At 44.3% G+C, this 22,941-nt stretch overlaps 1 protein-coding gene across 1 annotated transcript; it reads right to left on the bottom strand.

The window, feature by feature from the left end:
* Positions 1-2,385: 2,385 nt before the first annotated feature.
* LOC131812731 (procathepsin L-like) lies at positions 2,386-3,943 on the bottom strand. The gene is made up of 3 exons (XM_059142589.1): positions 3,629-3,943; positions 3,401-3,526; positions 2,386-3,184 (listed from the first exon to the last, which is right to left on the bottom strand). The coding sequence occupies exons 1-3, from the start codon at positions 3,716-3,718 to the stop codon at positions 2,915-2,917; spliced, it is 486 nt and encodes a 161-aa protein (XP_058998572.1). The 5' UTR covers positions 3,719-3,943; the 3' UTR covers positions 2,386-2,914.
* Positions 3,944-22,941: the final 18,998 nt, after the last annotated feature.

A 22,941-nucleotide genomic window follows, 5' to 3' on the forward strand; every position in this document is an offset into this window, starting at 1 on the left:
TGACAGACTTGTCTAATAACTTTTGGATTTTCATTTTTTAAAAAAATGTATGAAGTTTTATTTTTTAATAAAAAACTTCAAAGTAGAAGGGAGGTAAAATGTTACTACTTTAACTCCTTATAGAGTCAAAATGTGACTGGGCTCTAGGATATCGGTGGATAGGCCAGTGGTCCCTGGGAGAATACTGGGTGGTCCGATTGTTTTGAGTATAAATGATTGTTACATCTGTAACATTGTTACAATGTCACATTAGTTTCAGGTGCACAACCCAATAATTTGCCAACCCTGTACAGTACGCTATGCTCACCGCAAGGATAGTTGCTGTCTGTCAGTCTCACACTGTACCTTTACGGTGCTATTACCACACCATTGACGATATTCCCTATGCTGTGCCTTCTATTCCCGGGACTTACTCATTCCATAGCTGGAAGCCTGGACCTCCCATTCCCCTTCACCCCTGTTATTCATCCTCATTCTAATCTATGTCCTCTTTACTCTTTGCAGATTTCCCACCCCTCATTTACTAACTGGGTTTCTCTCTCCACAGTCCCCAGCTCAGCTAGTAGTCTGTAAACATATCGGGGAGTTTTAGAGGAAGAGACGGTGGGGGCCAGGGAGGACACCCCAAAATGCGTCACAATGGTACATGGATTATCTGGATACGACGCTCCTTGGGAAACAGCGGGTGCGAGGGCGCCCAGGGGGTCCTCTGTCCCCAACAAGCAGGAAACGAGTCTGCCATAGCACAGGTGCCCTCCCTGCACTGCGAAGTACAGAGACAGCCTTTGCCGCACACTTGGGAGTTCAAAGCTGGGAAAGCTGTAGAAAGAAACCTTGTGGCTTTTTTACTAATCTACAACCTCAGCACAAATTCCACTTAGCATTCCTGCTGGTTGAAAGCTCCCACATAGCAGGAAAGCTGGCCACGGTGGCCATTCTACACTGGTTGTCCAGGGCCTTGGCCATCAGCATGGAACCCTGTGTGCCCCAGTCCGTGCCCCAGTTGCAAGAAGCCAGGGTTTGCCAATGATTCCAGAGGAGCAAACACATTTCCCTTCATGAACAATCACACCCGACCATGAGCAGGGCACGAGAAGCCAGGACAGATTCAGGAAGAATCCAGAGAGGCCATTCCTGTTCGTGCTCGAGTTCTAACCCAGCACACAGTCCTTCTTTCCCAGACCTTTCGCAGACGACGAATGGAAACACAGAAAAAAGAAGCTCTTGGGGCCAGATGCATTTCAGAAATGAAATGTAAACAAGTGTGATCAAGGGTTGGGGGACTTGTCTCCAAGCACCGATTCCAAAAAGTATTCCCTTTTCAATGTCCTAGATAAGTATTCTTGGCTTTCTATACCTATTCTTGATAATCCAATAGTTTTGTTTCTCGGATTCTTCTACTTCAGATCCATAAACAAACAGCAGAACACCGTGATTCAGGTCTTCACTACTGCGGTTTAGAGCATTATAAATGCCCGAAAGTAAAATCTAATGTTGGGCTGAGGTTTCCCGCGTGACCTGGGGTAGTGACAGCTTATCAGCCTATCAGCCAGAGTAAGGGAGATGTATCAAAATTCAGTTGCACTATAAATCCAGCTAAGATTAAAAGTCAGGCAGTTTTGTTTAGGTAAGCTACGGGTTTAGGCCCTCCTCTGATGTTAGCAGAAACACAAAGTGTCGCAATCTTTTTGTAAACAATAGTCAAGAGGCATATAAAAATATCTCTTGTGATTCACCTTATGGATGTGAGCTTACAAAAACAACAGAACACAAAATGACTTGCCTAAGGACCCTTTCCAGTGTTAATCTCAGTAGTAACATTCTTTAAAATTTTTTAAGGTCTAACAACTGGAAAAAAGTAAAGCAAGCTATACCAATCAAATTATGTAGCCATTTCAATATATTGATAATGTGTTTAAAATCATGGGGATTTGGATCTGGTCATGACAGTTGGAAACAGAAGGCATAAATGTTATGGGTGCAGGTGTTATGTGTGAAATCCACACCCCCCCCCAAATTCTACATTGAATTCTGCATACCATAGTGTCACTCCTGCTGTATCTTAGGGTGGTTTTTCAATCTTTCTATCTCTATTTCTCCATAGACAGATGCGTACCCTCTTTATAGAACCGGAAAGTGTCCAGGCTTGCACGGAGAGCAGCAAGGACGGGCCCCACAGCTGCCACCACCAGCACAAGGGACTCCTCCTCCCTCACCGGGCCGGTGGCGCTGGCAGCAGGAATTCCCGGGTCTGTATGGGTCTGTATGCGCAGGGTCCGTCCTTTCAGAGGGAAAGGGGAAGAGACTTGATCACTATATCCACCTCCTGGGGAGCATGAGCTCAAGACAGCTTACAGGTGAGTGATTTCCAAGCCAAATCTGTCGTAAAGCATCCCAGGAGCTGAAACGCTATTGGTTGTTTTGAAATTGAAAAACTACCTTGTATGTGTTCAATGAATTATTCAGGATCTAGTGTCCTTAAGAACTGGTTCATTCCAGAGAAATCTGTACCCTGTAGAGAATGGTATGTATGTCTCCCTGTAACATAGAAATAAAAATAGTCATGTGGTCCCCACTGAGGCAGGCACTGTGCCTGGCTTGTCTGGTTTAATGACAGTCCTGACAGTTTGCAGCTCTAGGGTTCACCATTTAAAATGTGAGTATTGTGGGTGCCTGGGTGGCTCAGTGGGTTAAGCCTCTTCCCTCGGCCCAGGTCATGATCTCAGCATCCTGGGATTGAGCCCCTCATGGGGCTCCCTCCTTGGTGGGGAGCCTGCTTCCCCCGCTCCCCTCTGCCTGCCTCTCTGCCTACTTGTCATCTCTGTCTGTCAAATAAATAAATAAAATCTTTTTGAAAAGATAAAAAAAAATGCAAATATTAAATATGGTATCTGTGTTCTTGAAAAGCATGTGACTAGGAGCAGAGCTGGACGGATGACACGTGAAGAGCTCCACTGACCCCTGGACGATATGGATAGGATTCCTCTGAGTCTAGGCCTCCGTTGTTCAGAATATACTGGAAGGCATAATTCACCAGGCCAACAGGGCAGCCCTCACTGCCTTGAGACCTAGAATAGTCCAGCGGGTTCCGCTCACTCAGCGACACAATTTGGCCTGTTTTCCGGAACTTGTGTACTTTGAGGGCACCGGCTTCCCTAAAAGCCCAGCCAGAAGCACACGGACCCTGAAACCAAATTAGAAAGCTCTCAGCCTAAACAACAAACAGCAAGGCTTTGCCAACAGCCCATGAATCTGAAAACTCTTGTAAAACACAGCGAGGGTGTGTTGTTCCCCAGCAGGGACCCATCGAAGAGCTGCTGTTTTCTTTTCGGCTTTACTTTTGGAAAGAAGTGATCCTTTTTTTTGGTGAGAAGGGATCCTTCAGACTCATAGGACTTACCCTGGCTGTCTGTCTCCTGTCCACAGGTACAATGAAATCAGCAAAGAAGGGTATTTCAAACACTTTCCCCTCTGTGTCCTTCTGGATTTTAAGGTCGTTCATCATGTGTCTGAATTCTTCACTGGTCTTCAAGGAAAAGAAGGTAGAATGTTGACAAGGATGAGAATTCTTTGGCGAAGTACCAAAGAGAGAGAGAACAAAAGGTTCAGGAACCCCAGCCGCCCTCACCAGGTCACCGACGCATTCACCGCCGTTCGAGCGTTTTCCGATTCCTCTCCCACACTGCTCTCCTCCGTCTTTCACTCTAGAGACAAACATATAACCTACAATTTTTATTTCTATTTAAAGCCAACTCACCTACTCGAAGTGGATGTGCTCACAGAGAGGAGGAGGGGCCTGGACCAGGGCTGGGCTGATGCTCCAGGAGCTACTCTCCAGCAACCACACAGCAGGACATCTGTCCCCATCCTGCACAGTCACTGGGCCCTGTTTCCTCTCTGGGTAAGAGCGGCCTCTAGAGGCTACTCTCTGCTGTGAACTCCCACCAGCGTGGATGTTCTCTGTGGGGCCCTCCAGACAGCTTAGATGTTCCCAACCATGCCATAGAGTTTCCCATAGGTTGCCTTCCATTGGGTCCATTGAGCATCTAAACTTCGACCAAATTTTGTAGTAGCTGAGACTATTCCCAAGCAAAGCGCGGGCAGCAAGAAAAAAGGATGCATATTTCAAAACCTAGAAAGGGAAAAGAAAATGAGCATCTGAACAGACCAATCTGTCTAAAAAGCCATCCTCTTCTTATGAGCTGTTAGAGCCCCTAGAATGGACAAAAAGCATTGACTTTGACTTAAGCCTCCCAATATATACACAAGGACGGGACTGGCCCCACCAGTGGGGGGAGGGGGTCCTCACCTGACTGTCACTCTGCAGATGTGACAACAGGTGTGGCTCCTAGGGGGTTCTCTGATGTTGGGCTGTGGCTTTAAGGTCATTCATCGAAAGCCCTGGGGTTTGGCCTGGCTGGTCCTGCCCATACCACCTGGGCACACTGTGATCCTGTTGGTTTTGCTTTTGTTGGCCAAGCCGATGACTTCTATTCTGATGTTTTCTTGATGATTAGATCTTGTTTTTAACAGAACAAAAACATCTGGACAATTGTGTAGACTTGTATCCCTACCTTAACTGGTTTGACTAAAAACAATGAGCTCACAGTGATTCAGTTAAGTGACCAATGAGTTCGCAATGGTCTGGCTTACAAAAACAAGTGTATGCATATTCAGTAAGGAAATGGATGTCCAACTCCCGTTAACTGCTGTCATGGTAAGAGAAGAAGGAAGTGCGCCATAGAAGTGCATTGAAATGTATTTCATGATCGCATGCTATCTAGTATGTGTCTAGCACTGGGAAAAGTAATCTGTATTTTTAGACATTTTTCTTACAACTCAGGGTTCCAGAATCCTGCAATAAAGCAATAGCACAATGATGTGCTATTAAAATTTAAAGAAATATTTTGGTTTCCCATTGCATACACAAGTCATGTTTTCCCTCTACTGTAGTCTATTTAGTGTGCAATTGCTTTATGTCTAAAAAATGAACAGGCATTAATCAAAAAACACTCCATTGCTAAAAAGTGCTAACCAAAATCATGTTTCAGCAAACATGATCGTTCTGCTGGTGGAAGGTCTGTGCCCATGTTGACGGCTGCTGTCTGATCACGGTGGTGGATGCTGAAATTCGGGGTGGCCCTGGCAGTTTCTTAAAATAAGACAACAGGGAAGATCGCTGCAATCGCCTTCTCTGGGGCATGCAATGCTGTTTGTTAGCATTTTACCCACGGTAAGACTTTCTTTCCAACAGAGTCCCACGCCCTATCACAGCTTTATCAACTCCGATTATGTAATATTCTAAGTCTTTTGTGGTCAGTTCAATGATCATCATAGAATCTTCACCAGGAGATGCTTTTCCATCTCCAGAAACCATCTTTTCGTTCATCTAAGAAGCAGCTCCTTATCTGTTCAAGTTTTTTTTGTACACATAGGATTTTATTTTATTTTATTTTTTCACATAACAAACAATGTATTCTTGGTTTCAGAGGTAGAGGTCAGTGGTTCACCAGTCCTGTATAACACCCAAGGCTCAGTGCACCGCGTGCCTTCCCTCATGGCCATCACCCAGTCGCCCCATCCTCCCCCCCCCCCCCAGCAACCTTCAGTTCGTTTCTTATGATTACGAATCTCTCATGGTTTTTCTCCCTCTGTGACTTCACTTTCATTTATTTTTTCCTCTTTTCCCCTGAGATCCTCTGTTTTGTTTCTTAAATTCCACATATCCGTGAGATCATATAACTGTCTTTTTCTGATTGGCTTATTTTACTTAGCATAATACCCTGTAGTTCCATCCAGCTCGCTGCAAATGACAAGATTTCTTTCTTTCTTTCTTTTTTATGGCTGATATATATAGATAAAGAAATACAGACAGATATAGATACATAGACATAGATATATATCTAGATATATCTAGATACAGATATTTAGGGTTTATATAGATATATAGAGACATATATAGAGAAATATAGATATATATCTAGATATCTGTGTCTATGTATCTGTATCTGTCTGTATCTATATACCTATATCTATCTATAGATATATATCTATATATCTTTGCTGTGCAAATGCTTTTTATCTTGATGAAGTCCCAATAGTTCATTTTTACCTGTTTCCCTGGCCTTGGAATGTGTCTGACAGAGGCGCCTGGGTGGCTTAGGGGGTTAAAACCTGTGCCTTTTGTTCAGGTCATGATCCCAGGGTCCTGGGATAGAGCCTTGCATTAGGCTCTCTGCTCATCAGGGAGCCTGCTTCCTTCTCTCTCTCTCTCTCTCTCTCTCTCTGCCTACCTGTAATCTCTGTCTGTCAAATAAAATCTTCAAAACAAAAGAGAGAGATGTGTCTGACAAGAAGTTTTTATGGCTGAGGTCAAAGAGATTGCCACCTGTGTTCTCCTCTAGGACCTGATGGATTCCTGTCTCACAGTTAGGTCTTTCATCTGTTTTTGAGTCGATTTTGTGTGTGGTATAAAGAGATGGTCCAGTTTCATTCTTCTGCATGTGATTATCCAATTTTCCCAGCACCATTTTTTGAAGAGACCGTCTTTTTCCCACTGAATAATCTTCCCTGCTCTTGTCAAAGATTAGTTGACCATTCCATTTCTGAGTTCCTATTCTATTCCATTAATCTATGTATCTGTTTCTGTGCCAGTACCATACTGTCTTGATGATTACAGCTTTGTAACAGATCTTGAAGTCCAGAATTGTGATGCCACCAGCTTTGGGGGTTTTTGTTCTTTTCTTTTTTAGATTTTGTTTTCTTTTTCAACATTTCTTGGCTATTCGGGGTCTTTTCTGGTTCCATACACATTTTAAGATTATTTTTTCCACTCTCTGTAAAAAGTTAATGGTATTTTGACAAGGATTACATTGGATGTATAGATTGTCCATGATACCATAGACATTTTAACAGTATTTGTTCTTCCAATCCATGAGTATGGAATATTTTTCAATTTCTTTGAGTCTTCCTCAATTTCTTTCTGAGTGTTCTATAGTTTTCTGAGTACAGATCCTTAACCTTTTGGGATAGGTTTATTCCTAGGTATCTTGTGTTTCTTGGTGCAATTACAAATGGGATTGACTCCTTAATTTCTCTTTCTTCTGTCTCATTGTTGGTGTATAGAAATGCAACTGATTTCAGTACACTGATTTTATATTCTGCCAATTTTCAGAATTCTTGTACGAGTTCTAGCAATTGGGGGTGGAGTATCATATCATCTGCAAAGCCGAAGAGCTTGATTTCTACTTTGCCAATTCGGATGCCTTTTATTTTTTTTTTGTTGTCTGATTGCTGAAGCTAGGACTTCTAGTGCTATGTTGAATAGCGGTGGTGATAGTGGACAGCCCTGCCATGTTCCTGATGGTAGGGGAAAATGTATCAGTTTTTCCACATTGAGCATGACACTCACTGTGGGCTTTTCATGTATGGCTTTTATGATTGAGGTATGTTCCCTTTATCCCTACACTGTGACGTGTTTTAGTCAAGAAAGGATCTGCTCTTTGTCACATGCTTTTTCTGCATCTATTGAGAGTATCATATGGTTCTTGTTCTCTTTTATTAATGTATTGTATCACATTGATTGATTTGTGGATGTTGGGTCAAACTTTGCAACCCAGGAATAAATCCCACTTGGTCATGATGGATAATCCTTTTAATCTACTGTTGGATCCTATTGGCTAGAATTTTGGTGAGAATTTTTACATGTTCATGTTCATCAGGGATATTAGTCTGTAATTCTCCTCTTTGATGGGGTCTTTGTCTGGTTTTGGGATCAAGGTAATGCTGGCTTCATCCACTGAGTTTGCAAGTTTTCCTTCCATTTCTGGAGTCGGACGCCTGTTCTTTCCTCCAGATTAGGGAAGTCTCTCCTATAATTTGCTCCAGTATACCTTCTGCCTCTCTCTCTCTCTCTTTCCTCTTCTTCTGGGATCCCAATTACTCTGATATTGTTTTGCTTTATGATATCACTTATCTCTCGAATTCTCCACTCATGATCCAGTAGTTGTTTATCTCTTACTCTCAGCTTCTTTATTCTCCATTGTTTTGTCTTCTCTATCACTTATTCTCTCTTCTGCCTTATTTATCCTAGCAGTTAGAGCCTTCATTTTTTATTGCATCTCCTTAATAACCTTTCTGATTTTGAGTTGTTTCAATTTTAGTTCTGTTATTTCTTCAGAAAGAGATTCTCTAGTGTCTTGCGATGATGTGGGTGGAGCTGGAGCGTATTATACTAAGCAAATAAATCGTCAAGCAAAGACAAATACCACACAATTTCACTCATATGTGGAATTTAAGAAACAAAACAAATTATAAAGGAGAAAAAAATAGTAAGGAAAACCAAGAAACAGACTCTTAACTATAGAGAACAAACTGATGGCTACCAGAGGGGAGATGGTTAAATAGGTGATGGGATTACGGAGTGCTCTTGTCATGATGAGTACTAGGTATTGTATGTAAGTGTTGAATGAGTACACTCTGAGCCTGACACTAATATTACATTGTATGTTAACTAACTGGAATCTAAGTAAAAACTTTAAAAAATTCAGAGTTCTTGGGATGCCTGGTTGGCTCAGTAGGTTAATCCGCTGCCTTTGGCTCAGGTCGTGATCTCAGAGTCCTGGGATCAAGTCCTGCATCGGGCTCCTTGCTTGGCATGGAGCCTGCTTCTCTCTCTCCCTCTGCCTGCCTCTCTGCCTGCTTGTGTGCTCTCTCCCTCTCTCTCTCTGACAAATAAATAAATAAAACCTTTAAAAAAAAATTCAGAGTTCAGGCCAGAATCCCTCAAGTCATTTGTTTGCTTAGCTACCACATATATATAGATTCTGGTTGCTCACTTATATTTGCTTTTAAATGGAACGATTGCCTTGGAAAGTCCCATGCATATGCCCTAATATCAGGGCTTTATGCTTACCCCAAGTTTTAGGATGCTCTTTGTCTCTCAGTGGGCTGTTCTGGATTTCATGCGGTTATTAATGAAGCCCCAAAAATTCATTCAGTATGTCTGCCATTCTAAGAGAACTTCTAAGACAGGTGTGGGAGAAGAGTCAAAAAATTTCCAGACCAAGTGTGTAAAGTCTGTTCTAAATTGGAAGAGGGATACAAATCATTTACAAGTGATACATTCCCTCACCAAATTCTGAGGGATATCGCAAGAGAGGCCATGTACTCTGTGGTGGAAAGACAATGGTGTGGTCTGCTGGGTTGGAAGCTTTCTTGAACCCCAGTGAAAAAGAGTTGGCGATCCCATGGAACCAAGTGGCAGTCAGTCAACAGGATGCTGGGACCTAACTTTGCTCCCCCAAAATGAAACTTCAGATAAGTTTCTTCTTTCTTTCATTTCAAAGTGAACTTCTCAAAAGTGCAGTTTCCTGTACCTCTCCTTCGAAAGGTCATATTTTGCCAGCACACATAAACCCATTGAGGGCAAAAGTGACAGGTTGTGAATTGTGAGGTTGATAAAATCAAAATTATTTATACGCTCTCAGTCTTGAAGATGTTTCATAGTCTCTTCCACTCTAAGCTAAAGAGTGTCTCTTCTAGAATCCATGAAAGATGATTTTTATGTTATGACTAAAAAATAAAACTCCTATACAAAAAGAAATACCATAAATCTTGTTGGAGTAGAGGTTTCGAATGAGAACAAAGGCATCAGCCCATGAATGACCAATAGCAGGTGAACAGGCTGACCACACCAGGACCCCTTGTAGATCTTACCACAGGATGAGTTCCCAAATGGAAAACCAGTCAAGAGAATAATCACACAAGTCAGAAAAGAACCACAAATATCCGGCAGCAAATGGGAAAATGCTAATAAAATAATAAATGTTAATAAAAAGCAATGTATACTAAATGCTAAAATACTAAATGTATACTAAATATTAAAATACTAAATACTAAAATGCACATGACACTGGCAAAAAGGCAAAAATTTAAAAGATGAGTGTGCTCAGTAGCATGGGAAAATAAGCATTCTCATGAACTGTGAGTGAAAACATAACAGTCACAAGCTTTCCAGAGGTCAATCTATCAGTATGATTTCAAATTTTAGGTATCCATACCTTTTGACTCAGCAGTTATCTCAAATTCCCCCAGAAATTTATCCCAAGGAACTAATAGTTCAAATAAAAGAAAGATAAATGCACAAAGATATGCCACTGCAGAATTGGTTATGTAAACAACAAAAGGAACAACTGAAATGTGCATCTATAATGGCTGGTTAATGTCTTCTGGGGTATCCGCGATATTCCAGAGATATACTGTGTTGCACATCTATTCATGCATAGAAAGGTTATCATTCTTTACATATTGATAACAAAACATGTTCACAAAATATGCAGTGAAAGAAACAGGTTACGGGACTGAATGTATTCTCATATATATATATATGTATAGATGTATGCACATGTGTGCATGCAAATATGTGTATATACATATATAAACATACATACAAATATACAATATATATGTATATGCATATGTATGAAATATGTGTGTATGCATACACACACACACATATACTATGTACATAGTATGTACATATCCATAAAGTGTTTTCTAGGGGTGCCTGGCTGGCTCAGTTGTTAAGTTTCTGCCATTGGCTTAAGTCATGATCACAGGGTTCTGGGATTGAACCCCTTGTCAGGCTCTGCGCTCAGTAGGAAACCTGCTTCTCCTTCTCCCTCTGCCCTTCCCCCTGCTCATGCTCTCTCTGTCTCGCAAATAAATAAATACAATCTTTTAAAAAAAGTGTCTTCTGGGACGCCTGGGTGGCTCAGTTGGTTAAGCAGCTGCCTTCGGCTCAGGTCATGATCCCGGCATCCTGGGATCGAGTCCCACATCGGGCTCCTTGCTCTGCGGGGAGCCTGCTTCTCCCTCTGACTCTGCCTTCCACTCTGTCTGCCTGTGCTCGCTCTCACTCTCTCTCTCTCTTACAAATAAATAAATAAAATCTTAAAAAAAAAAAAAAAAGTGTCTTCTAAGAATGTGTCATCTTATTGACAGTGATTTCTAGAAGTTGATGTTTTAATGTTGTTCACTTTCCTTGTATTGTGTGAATATGTGCAATGATCACATGTTGTTGAAAATAGATCATTCCAATTCTGCTTATAGAAAATGACAAAAGCATTGTCATTTGAAAACACAGAGAGTATGCAATGAAAAAAATTATTGAGAAAAACTATGTCAGGTAGTTAATTATTAAAAATTGTATATTCTTTCTCTGGATTTTATAATGTTTAACATAGTATTAGCTTTTCAAAAACTGTGATATGTTGTGATTTCTTTTTCTACTTTATATAAGTATTGACATTTGCACCAACAATAAAAAGGAAAAGAAAGAAAACAGATCGTTCTGATGTGAAAAACAGAACAGGGTCTCCCTTTATTTTGTCCTCCCCTCCTGGTTCCCTACAGCACAGAGCCCAGGGGTTGGGAATAAGGGAGACCCTCTCTGTTCAATGTCATCCAGAGAGAGTGTTCTGGCTCGAAAAGTCAGATTCAGGTTCTAGTCTCACTAGGAACTGGGCAGGTGACAATGAGCTCTCCTTCAGTAAAAGTGGAGCTCTTAGAAGATATTTAAGATCTTTTCAAATAGCCAAAGGAATATTGAAAAAGAAAAACAAAACTGGTGGCACCACAATTCCAGGCTTCAAGCTCTATTACAAAACTGTAGTCATCAAGACAGTATCGTACTGGCACGAAAACAGACACTTAGATCAATGGAATAGAATAGAATAGAGAAGAAATGGACCCTGAACTGTATGGCCAACTAATCTTCAACAAAGCAGAAAAGAATGTCCAGTGGAAAAAAGACAGTCTCTTCAACCAATGGTGCTGGGAAAATCGGAGAGCCATATGCAGAAGAATAATACTGGTGAACTCTGTACTAAGCAAATCATGCCTCAACCTAGAACATTCCTGCCTTTTGCTGCAGGAGTGCACACAGCTCAGATGGAGGAGAGTGGGGAGTGGGAAAGCACATCCCCAGCCAGGACTGAGAAACTAACATCTGAGGGCACGAGTCTGATGCAGCCAAAATGTCCTAACCTATTAGAGAGACTCTGACTTAAGCGTTTGTTAACCCTAATCCTTGCTAGCATCTGAGAAGGACTGGAAGTTAAGGTGATGCCCCTGGATCATAGGACAAGCCTTAAGAGAACGTATAAACCTCAGTTCCCCAGAGTGCATCAACCCTCCGCCACCTCCTTCCATTTTCTGTGAGCTAATCAGCCTTTTTTTATACTCAACCTGACTGTAACCCAGACTTTGGGCATAATTACTCTCCACACTATTAAGGACTGGTATATTCCTTTACTCTTAAAACAAATGTAATTTAGAATACCCCAGTGCAAACTGTCGTCTCTTTCATTCACGGATACTCTCCTTCTCCCAAGGGCTGTGCAAGTGTCCTGGGGTTTTATAACAATTTGTGTTTTTGAAGCCCTTCGTCATCCCAGGATGTGTGATCTGCCCCCTCCTTGCCAATGGTTGTGCTTGGGAAGCCTCGGAGCACCCCACCCCAGACCAGCCTCACACAGAATGAGTGAGAGTAGGTTATAGCCCTCAGCCTTTGAGAAACCACTGCCCCTCTCCCAGTGTCGGGGAGACTCTTCTCCCTTCTTCCTCCCATGCCACTAGACAAATAGACACTTCATTCCTTGATGACAGTGATCTTATGGGAGGAATTCTCTATCCTTGGGATTAAGATTTTTTTTTTTTCCTTCACAGTTGGCCTTCAGGGTCCTTGTGGACTCAGGAATTCTAACTGGGCTGTCGAGTGCTGAACAGTGACTCTTACTTCTCTTTGCATTCCTGCTGTTGAAATCTTGATTATCCGTGAGACAAGGATGTCTCTCTAAGGAGGGGACAAGTCCCTAGAAATGGAGCACAAACAGGAGGAGAACCCAGACATATTCAGAAAGTATCAGTCCCCTTGCCTCACACATGGCACAGGTCTGCAGGCGGCTATAGGGCCCCCTCAGCATCTAAATACGGTCTCCCCACAGCCCTGCCAACCGTACCCAACCTGCTCTAGAGGAAATAACTCAGGAGTGGAGCGTCTTCTGCCAGGGGTGGTGGTTCCTGCACAGAGAAGAGAGGATCTCCCCAGAAGTCTGTGCACAGTTACAGAGCACAGGAAGAACTTTCCAGAAATGCTGAAGTGGACACGGTGGCAGAGGGTTGGCCATGGTGCCTGGGGTAATGATGTGGGGCCCCAGGAAGGAGTGTGTTCCCTTGGTTGCTGTCCCCAGGCGGAAGCATGAAACATTAGCTGTTGCCCTCTGCAGTTCTCTTTATTGATCTTTGCTGATGGCCAAACTTCAATCCTGGGTCTGGTCCAGCCCTGTGTGCTGCCTTGTCTGGAGTAGCAACTCCTGAGATCAAACCCTGGCTCCCTGCTCCCCAGCCGGGGAAGCTGCCAGGCCCCTCAAAGCTTCAGTTCATTCATCTGGAACATGGGAGAAGGGCTGTTATGATGCACAAAGGCCACCACCCAAAGCAGAGTGTTTTTGACTATGTCCCAGCTGTCCACTGGCTTCCAGAGCCCACAAGGAGGTGGATGGGAGGTTGGCTGCATGTTTTTTCCATTTTACTTATCTATCATTCCTAAAGTTTTCATAATGATCACTTGTTTTGTTTAAAAAAAAAATAAGTAAAAGGAACAGAAGAAGCTACTGGAAGGCCAGTGGCCATCATCCTCTGAGATCCTTGACCGCAGCTACTACTAAGTCGTTCAGGAAAACTCCAAGGGGAGGAGACAAGTCAGGGCAATGGTGCATGATTGTCCCATCCCCAGGAGCACGACACGGGAAAGTATGACCCTGCTGCTCACGAGCCAGGTAACTGGTTTGGTTCCTTGTTCCTCTGGTAGTGAAACATTCACACTCTTCACCTTTACAACAAACCACTGCATTCCCTTTAGATTCTGGATAGGCCCAGGACATAGAGACTGATGTTTTAAGATAATCATTTAAGTCATGTTTTCTGGCAAGTCCGATATGCCAGGACCATTTGGAGAGTGAAGCCACTGGAAGTCTCCAAAGTGGCTTTTGGCTTGGTTTTCTGAGAACGTGCAAGAGAAGAGCAGGAAGAACACCAGCTTCCCAGATGGAGCACGGATTAGCAGAGTTCACCGAGGCAAGGCTGGCCACAGCATTGCCTTCTGCCAACAGTCTGCCCCCACACGACCTATTTCAGTGCATCGTGTGCATTTGGGAGCTCAGCGGGCAGGGAAATCCAGGGGCGAAGCCATGATGATGGAAGCTTGTTTGGTTGAAAGACTCCAAGTTCACCTTAGTGATCTCCCTTTTTCATGGCTATATAATATTCCATTACAGATATATCCCCTTCTTCTTTATCCATTCATCTGTCTATGGACATCTGGGCTCTTTCCTTAGTTTGGTTATTGTAAACATTGCTATATATAAAATTTTATCTGATATACATAAAAAAGGGAATCAATAGTTTAATTTCTTCTTTACTAGGCAATGAATTACATAGGAAGAAGCTCGAGAACTGTAGAGGTATTTTTGTTTTCCAGGAATTTCTCTGCTACTCTAAGTAAAGTCTTGGTATCCAGAATCACTTCAAGCCTGTCAAGTGGAGAAGAGCAGTCATCTTCAGTTCTCAGGCTAAACCATCCTTCTCCTTGGACTTTAAAAGAAACCCCAGAAGAGAGATTGACTGTGTGCCCAGCCCTACAGAGATTTGCCTCCATGTGTGGAAATCAGGACTCCGCTCTCAGCCATGCATGAAAGCCGTCTTAGTCTATTCTAGCTGCGATGACAGAATAGCAAAGATAGGGTCTCGTACACAACAGAAATGTATTTCTCACAGTTCTGGAGGCTGGATTTCCAAGAACAAGGCACCACTAAATTTCAGTGTCTCATGAGGGCCCTTTCCCACTTCATATATGGCCATCTTCTCATTGTGTCCTCACATGTCCAGAAAGGAGAAGGAACTCTCTAGACACAAATCCTATCCCTATGGGCACCAGCCACCTCCCAAACACCCCATGCCCTGATCCTACTCTGGGGGGTTAGGATTTCAATAGGGGAATTGGTGGGGGACACGAACATCAGTCTACAGCAAACACGCTGCGGTTTTTGGTTCTGAGTCCATCCCAATGCCTACGAGCCACCGCCATCTTTCTATCAGTTTGTATTCATGGAGAACTTTCCCAGAGCCAATGCAATGCTTCATGTGCATTCGCACAGCTTACCGTTCGGAACGAGTTTCTCCTTCCTGTTTCACAGAATAAGAAAACTGGAATCGAGAAGAGCGAGGGGAGCCTGAGGTCCTTGCGCAGGGAAGCTGGCAGTCTGTGCCAGAATCGGCACCCTCCTCACGCGTGCCCTCTCTCACCTGATGGGAGAGCAGCCATGGGCTTCAGGTGACCTTGGGTGATGTCTGAGAGGCTGTGGGTTTTTTATAGGCCAGCCCGCTGCGCATGCTAGCCAGCGAGTCAGGCTCCCCAAGAGAAACGTCGTCACTTCCAGCCAGGACGGAGCCCAGGGTCCAGGGAGAAACTTCTCCTCTAGAAACCTGGCTCTTGTTCTTCTTGGAGGAAATAATTTCTTCTGCCTATTGCATGGTGCCCACTAGCACTCAGGGCCCTGGGGGTGCACCCTGTCCCAAGGGGGGCTTGAGTCTCTGAAATACTACTGTGTTTTTTTTGAAAAATTGTATTTTCCAGAGATATCCGTATCAATATCTCCAATTACACGTTTTGTTTGTTTGTTTCTTTTTACCAAATGACACTGGCACACCTTCCTTGAATGATGGGGTCTGTGTCCTCTCTTCTTGAACCTGGTGGGATCTGGTGACAGCCCCAGATACAGAACAGGGGAAGTCATGTGATGTGACTTACAAGACTGGAGCTTAAACACGCCACGTCCTCCCCCAGTTGCCAGGTGGATTCTTATTCAGAAATATTCAATCCCTCGACATCCCTGCGAGAGCAGAGTGTACCTCCCTGCTCAGTTGGGGTGAGTCCATCTGGTTCGTCTGTGTGACTCGCTTTCTCCAGTGTAATAACATGAAAGGGACAGGGGCACCTGGGTGGCTCAGTCATTGGCAGTCATGGTGTGTGCCTTCGGCTCAGGTCATGATCCCCAGGTCCAGGGATCGAGTCCTGCATCGGGCTCCCTGCTCAGTGGGAAAAGCCTGCTTCTCCCTCTCCCACTCTCCCTGCTTGAGCTCCTTCTCTCGCTGTGTCTCTCTCTGTCAAATAAATGAATATAATCTTAAAAAAAAAAAAAAAAAAAAAAGCAGAAGGAGCAGTGTGCCGGTTCTGAGCTGAGGCCTTAAGAGGCCACGTGTGTTTCCGCTCACTCTGTTTAATTTCTGCTGTTGCCCTGCAAGGAGCCCGCGGTGGCTAGCCCAGCGAGGAGGGGAGACACACGGAGCAGAGCCCACGGGCCCAGCAGGTCACAGAACCTCCCGCTGACGCACAGCCTGGTGAGAAACAGGGAGTGATGGTTGTTTTCGGGCCGAGTTTTGGTGTGTGGAGTTTTCCAGCCATAGTTCACTCCAGCAGGACTTCGGTAAGTTCTTGACCCACTGATGGGACCAGCCCTGAGAAGAGGCTATGGTTGCACAGACAGACGCGATCTGAGCTCCCATGGTGGGCTTCACTTAGACCTGGGGGGAAGCAGAAAGGTCTCATCAACATCTCGCCCCATCAAGTTGTGAGTCCATCTCATTGTGAAAGAGTGTGATCTGACCTGGGCTGACATCACCCAGGGAAGCTGTGAGGTTAGTGGTTTTATATGAGCAGCCCCAAATAGATAATAAATACTGTGGTACTCCGCAAACGAGCACCTGCCAGCGGAATCAGAAAACTGGATTTTACCACAGCAACAACCTATTGGCTCCATGGCCCTGGTGCATTGTTCATCAGAAAATTCTGCAAAATCTTGTCATGAAGCTTTCTCATGGCTTCAAATAAAGCAAAGTGGCTGCTGGGAAAGCCGAGGGTCTATGTTTTGTCACCACTGCTTGTGCATTCCCGTGCAACCTCAGTGCCTCCTGTCACTAAGTGCAAAGGAGAGCCCACGACTGCAGAGATGCAGAGACAGTCTCTCTGCATGAGACGACCTCAGTGCACACTGGTTCTGAGGAGATCCTCAAAGTAGCCATGAGGGTCACAACAAAGATTTAGAGAGAAAGGAGACTTCTTACCCTTCTCAATCAAACGGCACTGCTGACTGTCTCGCATTCCCGGGCAGGCCGCATAAACGAGCCGTGGTCAGCACCGGGTCTGTGCATGAGCCCCGGACAGAACACAGACAAGGGCAGCCGCCCTCCGTTTGACGTTGAAGTAGCTCCTGACATATGCCCATTGTGGGCCCGAAGGGGAGTGCTGGAAACTTCTTATCTTCACTGAGGAAGACACGCAGACGGCTATGAGCACAGGAGGAAATGCTCATCACGACTAGCTGTTAGCGAAATGCAAGGTCAGCCAGGATGACACATTGTCCTACACCTACTAGATCGGGTAGAATAGAGTCGTGGCAGCACCTGATAAGGATGTGCATGGGCTGGGTCCCTCAGCCTTGGATGGGGGACGGGAAGTGGTGCAGCCATTCTGGAATGTCATTTAGTGGTTTCTTTTCTCCTTTTTACTGAGATATCACTGAGCTATAACATTGTATTAAAGAGTATAACATAATGACTTGATATGTGTATAAACTGCAAAGAGATCACCACAATATCTTTATTTAACATCCCCCCCCTCGTGTAGTTACAATTATTTTGCCTTGCAATGGGGACTTCTAAGTGTTAATCTCTTAGCAATGTTCCAATGTACAACGTGGCATTGTTCACGCCGGTCACCATGATGGATGTTATGTCCCCAGAACTTATTAACTTATTAACTGGAAGTTTGTACCTTTGTCCCCCCTGCCTCTGTATTCCCCTCCTTTATAAGCAGTTTCTTATAAAATCAAAACTTCAGGGGCGCCTGGGTGGCTTAATGGGTTAAAGCATCTGCCTTCGGCTCAGGTCATGATCCCAGGGTCCTGGGATCAAGCCCCGAGTCCGGCTCTCTGCTCAGCGAGGAGCCGGTTTCCTTTCCTCTATCTCTGCTGCCTCTCTGCCCACTTGTGATCTCTGTCTGTCAAATAAATAAATAAAATCTTTTAAAAAATAAATAAAATCAAACCTTCAATGACCCTACGACCCAGCAATGGCCATCTTTTCCCCCTTTTCCATCACCCCCTCCTCCTCAGGAGTGTTTCTGGTGTTGCCCACCAGACCTGTCCCTGGGACCGAGCTGAGACCTGCCCCTTCACCTACACTCTACAGAGATGATTTAAAACGAGCACCTGCCACAGCCCAGTAGAGCCAATGGAACCGTTCCAACACCGTCTGCGCGATTCGGCAGGATCCTTCCCCTTTTCTGAGGATGCCGTCCTGAGAAGTGGATGAGTCTGTAATTGCCAAGAGTGAGTCTGAGAAGTCCAAGAGCGGAGCCCAGAGCCGGGAGCTAGAGAGGATGGGGGGGGGGGGGGGAAGGACTGTGCACGGGGCACGGTGACAGGCTCAGGGAGGTTTGTCCCACACCCACCAAGCTTCTGAGGGACTCCTGCTGTGCTTCGAGATCACCTGCCCTGTTTCACATGCAAACACAAGAACTTGTGTGAAAGCATGTTGAGTTAGGCTTCTGTCACCTGAAGCTGGGAGCATCACGTCTAATGGAGAGACCGGGACGTGGACATGGGGCATTAGAAGTAACAGTCTATGAAACGTGGCATCGGCTGAGCTGGCAGAGGGCAGAGGCAGCCAGGGTGACTCTCTCCCTCCCGAGTAAGAGAAGAAGCTGGCAGTGTGTGCTGTGGGGTCGTTGACCTGGAGCCCATCATACCGAGGGATATAGACAGCGCCTAACAAGGCTGGATGCCAAGAAACTTGGCAGAAAACCTTCAGAACGTGGGATGTGGTGGTTACTCCTTGCCGCCTGCGCTAAGCTCCAGCAAGAATTGCACTTCCTTTTCAGAGAAGCTTCTCTTCCGTGCGTGCCAGCCCATCTGGAAACAGTAGGAAGACAATAAAGCCTTGTTAAGAGAGACCCTTTCTGCACACAGTAATTGAAGGTGTCTCAGCTTCTGCTCATCCCCTTACCCGCAGGGGAGAGGCACTAAACTCTGTGCCCCAGGCTAATGCTGGAACGGCAGCTAAGGATGGAACAGAAGTTGAGATCGCAGGAGGACTCAACAGCTTTTCCTGTCAGGCTCCCTTTTCTTTCTCTTCGTAATATTCTTTGCCTTTTGACCCTGCTACCCTTTTCTCCCACCCACAGCCCTTGTATCTGGTAATCATCCTGTGCTTTCTGTGTCCGTGTGCTTAGTTTAGTGTTTGTCTGTTTGCTCGATTTTTGTTTTTGTTTTGCTTCCACACAGAGGAGAGATCGTATGGTATTTGTCTTTCTCTGTCTGACTAATTTCACTTGGGATGGTGCCCTCAAGGTCCATCCATGTTGTCACAAATGGCAAAATGCCATTCTTTTTATGGCTGAGTAATATTCCATTGTGTGTATATGCTACGTCGCTATGCATTCGTTCACTGATGGACACTTAGGTTGTTGCTGTGTCTCGGCTTGTTTAAGTAATGCTGCGATGAATATGTGGCACATAGATCATCCTTTTGAGTTTTGTTTCCACTTTCTGTGAGTAAATACCCAGAAGCAGGATTTCTGGATGTTATGGTTGTTCTACATTTAATGAGCTGGAAACTCTGTACTCTTTTCCGTTGGGGCTGCACCAGTTTGCCTTCCCGCCACCAGTTGCACAGCGGTGTCCTTCCCTCACATCCTCACTGAGCTGTTCATTCCTTGTCTTTGATGGTAACATCCTACCTGGTGCGAGGTCACATCTCATGGCGATGTTTACTTTCCTTTCCTGATGATTAATGATGATGAGCATCTTTTCTTATACTTGTCGACCATCTGTACGTCTTCTTTGGAAAAATGTCTATTCAGATCTTCTGGCTATTTTTTATTTATTTTTTATTTTTTTTTTGCTATTGAATCCCATTAGTTCTTTAATATTTTGGATTTTAAACCCTTATCAGATACATGATTTGCAAATCCTTTCTCCCATTCCGTAGGTTGCCTTTTCATTTTGTTAATGGGTTTCTTTGTTTTGCAGAAGCTTTTTAGTTTGGTGGAACCCCACTTGCTTGTTTTTGCTTTTTTTGCTTTTCCTTTTGGTGTCAGATTCAAAAAAACCACTGCCAAGACCTATGTCAAGGAGCTTATTGCCTCTATTTTCTTCAAGAGATTTTATGCTTTCAGAAATTACAGTGGAATCTCTAACTCATTTTGAGTTCATTCTTGCGTATGGTGTGAGACGGTGGTCCGGTGTCATTCTTTTCACGTAGCTGCCCTGTTTTTCCAGCACCATTTACTGAAGAGTCTGTTCTTCCCCTTTCGTATATTCTTACCCCTTTTGTTGTAAGTGATGTGACCATATACGCGTGAGTTTATTTCTGGGCTTTCTATTCTGTTCCATCGATCTGTGTGTCTGTTTTTATACCAGTAAAAGGGACATTGGATTTCTCTGTATTATTTCTTACAATTGCATGTGACTCTATAATTTTCTCAAAAGAAAAAGATTAATGAAAAGAAAGCATTTATCTGTGTGTTGAGAAGCTAAATGGGGGCTGCTGTGTTGAACCAAAGCTTTTCTCAGCCACCAGCATCCACTTCCTCTGGTCTTGGTAGGAGCACTGTGGGTTCTTTGGGGAAACTTGTTTCTTCCCCATTGCATGGAGTCTTAATGGGGCTGTAATTAAGATGCCTTCCGTCCCCTAGACATGAGATGAAATATCGATAGACAGTGTCTCCCAGGTTTTCGGAAGCAGAATGATGCAAGGATGAAAGAAACAGTGTGAATTCTTCCTTCCAGCAACAGAGCCCTGACAATATTGCCTAATAGTTCCTGCTGCTGAGACCCCAGATTTGCCCAAGATTCCAGTTGTTTCACTCCTGACATCTATTTCTTCAACATTGCTATCAACTCTGTCAACGTCCCAGTGTCTTTGACAGAATATCCAGCAAATGCATCTTATTTTAAAGCTGACCACACCTTATTGTGTGGGATGGAACACTTGAATCACTGGAGAGCTAAATTTGCTTTGATTGTGTGACGTTTTAGACGCAGGGAATATTACCACTTCGTTCATTATTGATGAAAGCATCTTTGTATTACTGCCTTGTCTAATAATACCTTTTGAATTTTCATTTTTTTAAAAAATGTATGAAGTTTTACTTTTTAAAAAATGAAACAACTTCAAAGAAGAAGTGAGGTAAAATGTTAATACAGTAAGTTTTTATAGAGTCAAAGTGTGTTTGGGCTCGAGGCACATCCCCGGATGTGCCCGTGGTCCACTGGGAGACCACTGGCAGGCCTCTGGCTCTTTGTAGGTATAAAGATATGCATCTCACATCAGCTGCTCTTTGCCTGTATCTAACCCAACCCCGGAATACAGCAAAATGGGACCATCAATCTTTAAGGACAAAGGTAAATTATTTTTACTAGGAAAAAAAAAAACCCTTCACATTTTAGACATGTGAACATGTATCCATGTATACTGGGCTCCATCTTCTGGGCCAGCTTTTGTTGTCCTTTGGTGGCTCAAGTGCAGGCAGGTGATCCTGATCGGCCTTTCCCACCCCTGCCCCCATCAGCCTTGTCTCTGGAAGTCTGGGAGCCTTGGTCACATGATGGTCACACTGTTCTGGGTGTCAGCCTACTTGCAGGATGAATAAAGCTGTGTTGCCAACCAGAGTCCTCCTGTGCCGGCGAAGCTCTCTGGTTAGGGAACCTCCCCAGAAAACAGTCTCAGTTGGAGTCAACCATTCACTGGGTGGGGTCTGTCCTTGTCTGTCTTCCTGCCCACCTTCCCACCTCTCCAGGGCAGGTCAGACCATTCCTAGAGGGGGCGAGAGTGAGGTCCTAAAAGAAGTACACTTGAGGGTCACCTGGGGGGCTCAGTGGGTTAAAGCCTCTGCCTTCGGCTCAGGTCACGATCCCAGAGTCCTGGGATCGAGCCTTATATCAGGCTCTTTCCTCTAAGGGGAGTCTGCTTCCTCCTCTCTCTCTCTCTCTGCCTGCCCCTCTGCCTACTTGTGATCTCCGTCTTTCAAATAAATAAATAAATAAAATCTTAAAAAAAAAAAAAAAGAAGTACACTTGAAATCCCGTATCTAGTATTTTGTAATGTTTAGAAATAATTCTTCCAGTTTCAATGTCCTTTTATGTATTTTCTATTGCTCCCCTGTGAGGCTTTCGTCCACGTGTGTCCAAGGCTCCTCCCTGCCGTCTGACCTGGCTGCCTTGTCTCCCTCTCTGAGAAGCTTGTCCTTGCCTGGAATTACAATAAACACAGCCCCTCCTGGGCTTCCTCTCCCCTTCCCTGATTTGTTTTCCCAGAGCCTTGTCTCCAGCTGACATACTGTTCCTCTCTGTATGTTGCATGTGGCTGTTGCGTGTCTCCATACATCGGCCCTGAATCTACACCGAGTTCAAGGATTTTTGTTTCGTTCACCTCTGTCCTCAGCAGCCAGACAGGACCTGACACAGGGGAGACACACAAATTCTGCTGCCTGACTGTATTAGTAAGTGACGTACACAACTTTCAAGTGAATACATGCTCACAGTGTTGAGTCAAGCGTGAAGAAAAAACAGAGTCCCCTTTTGGTTCTCAATTTCTCCAACCCACATTCCCCTGCCTGAGGCAAGTGACCAGAACCATGAGCATAGGGCGATTAGTAGTCCTGTTCCTTTTCCTTTACCTAAGAACACACGTTTGTTTTGTGCTTTTTTTCCCCCTTAATTCACAAAAGTTGTACCCCATCATATGTTTGTAAAATGCCTTTTTCACCCAACATCATAGCTTGCAGGGTCAGCTTTCCCTGTTTGTACTTCAGACTTCAAG

This window comes from Mustela lutreola, chromosome 12 (assembly GCF_030435805.1).
Source record: "Mustela lutreola isolate mMusLut2 chromosome 12, mMusLut2.pri, whole genome shotgun sequence".
Classification (NCBI taxonomy): Eukaryota; Metazoa; Chordata; class Mammalia; order Carnivora; family Mustelidae; genus Mustela; species Mustela lutreola.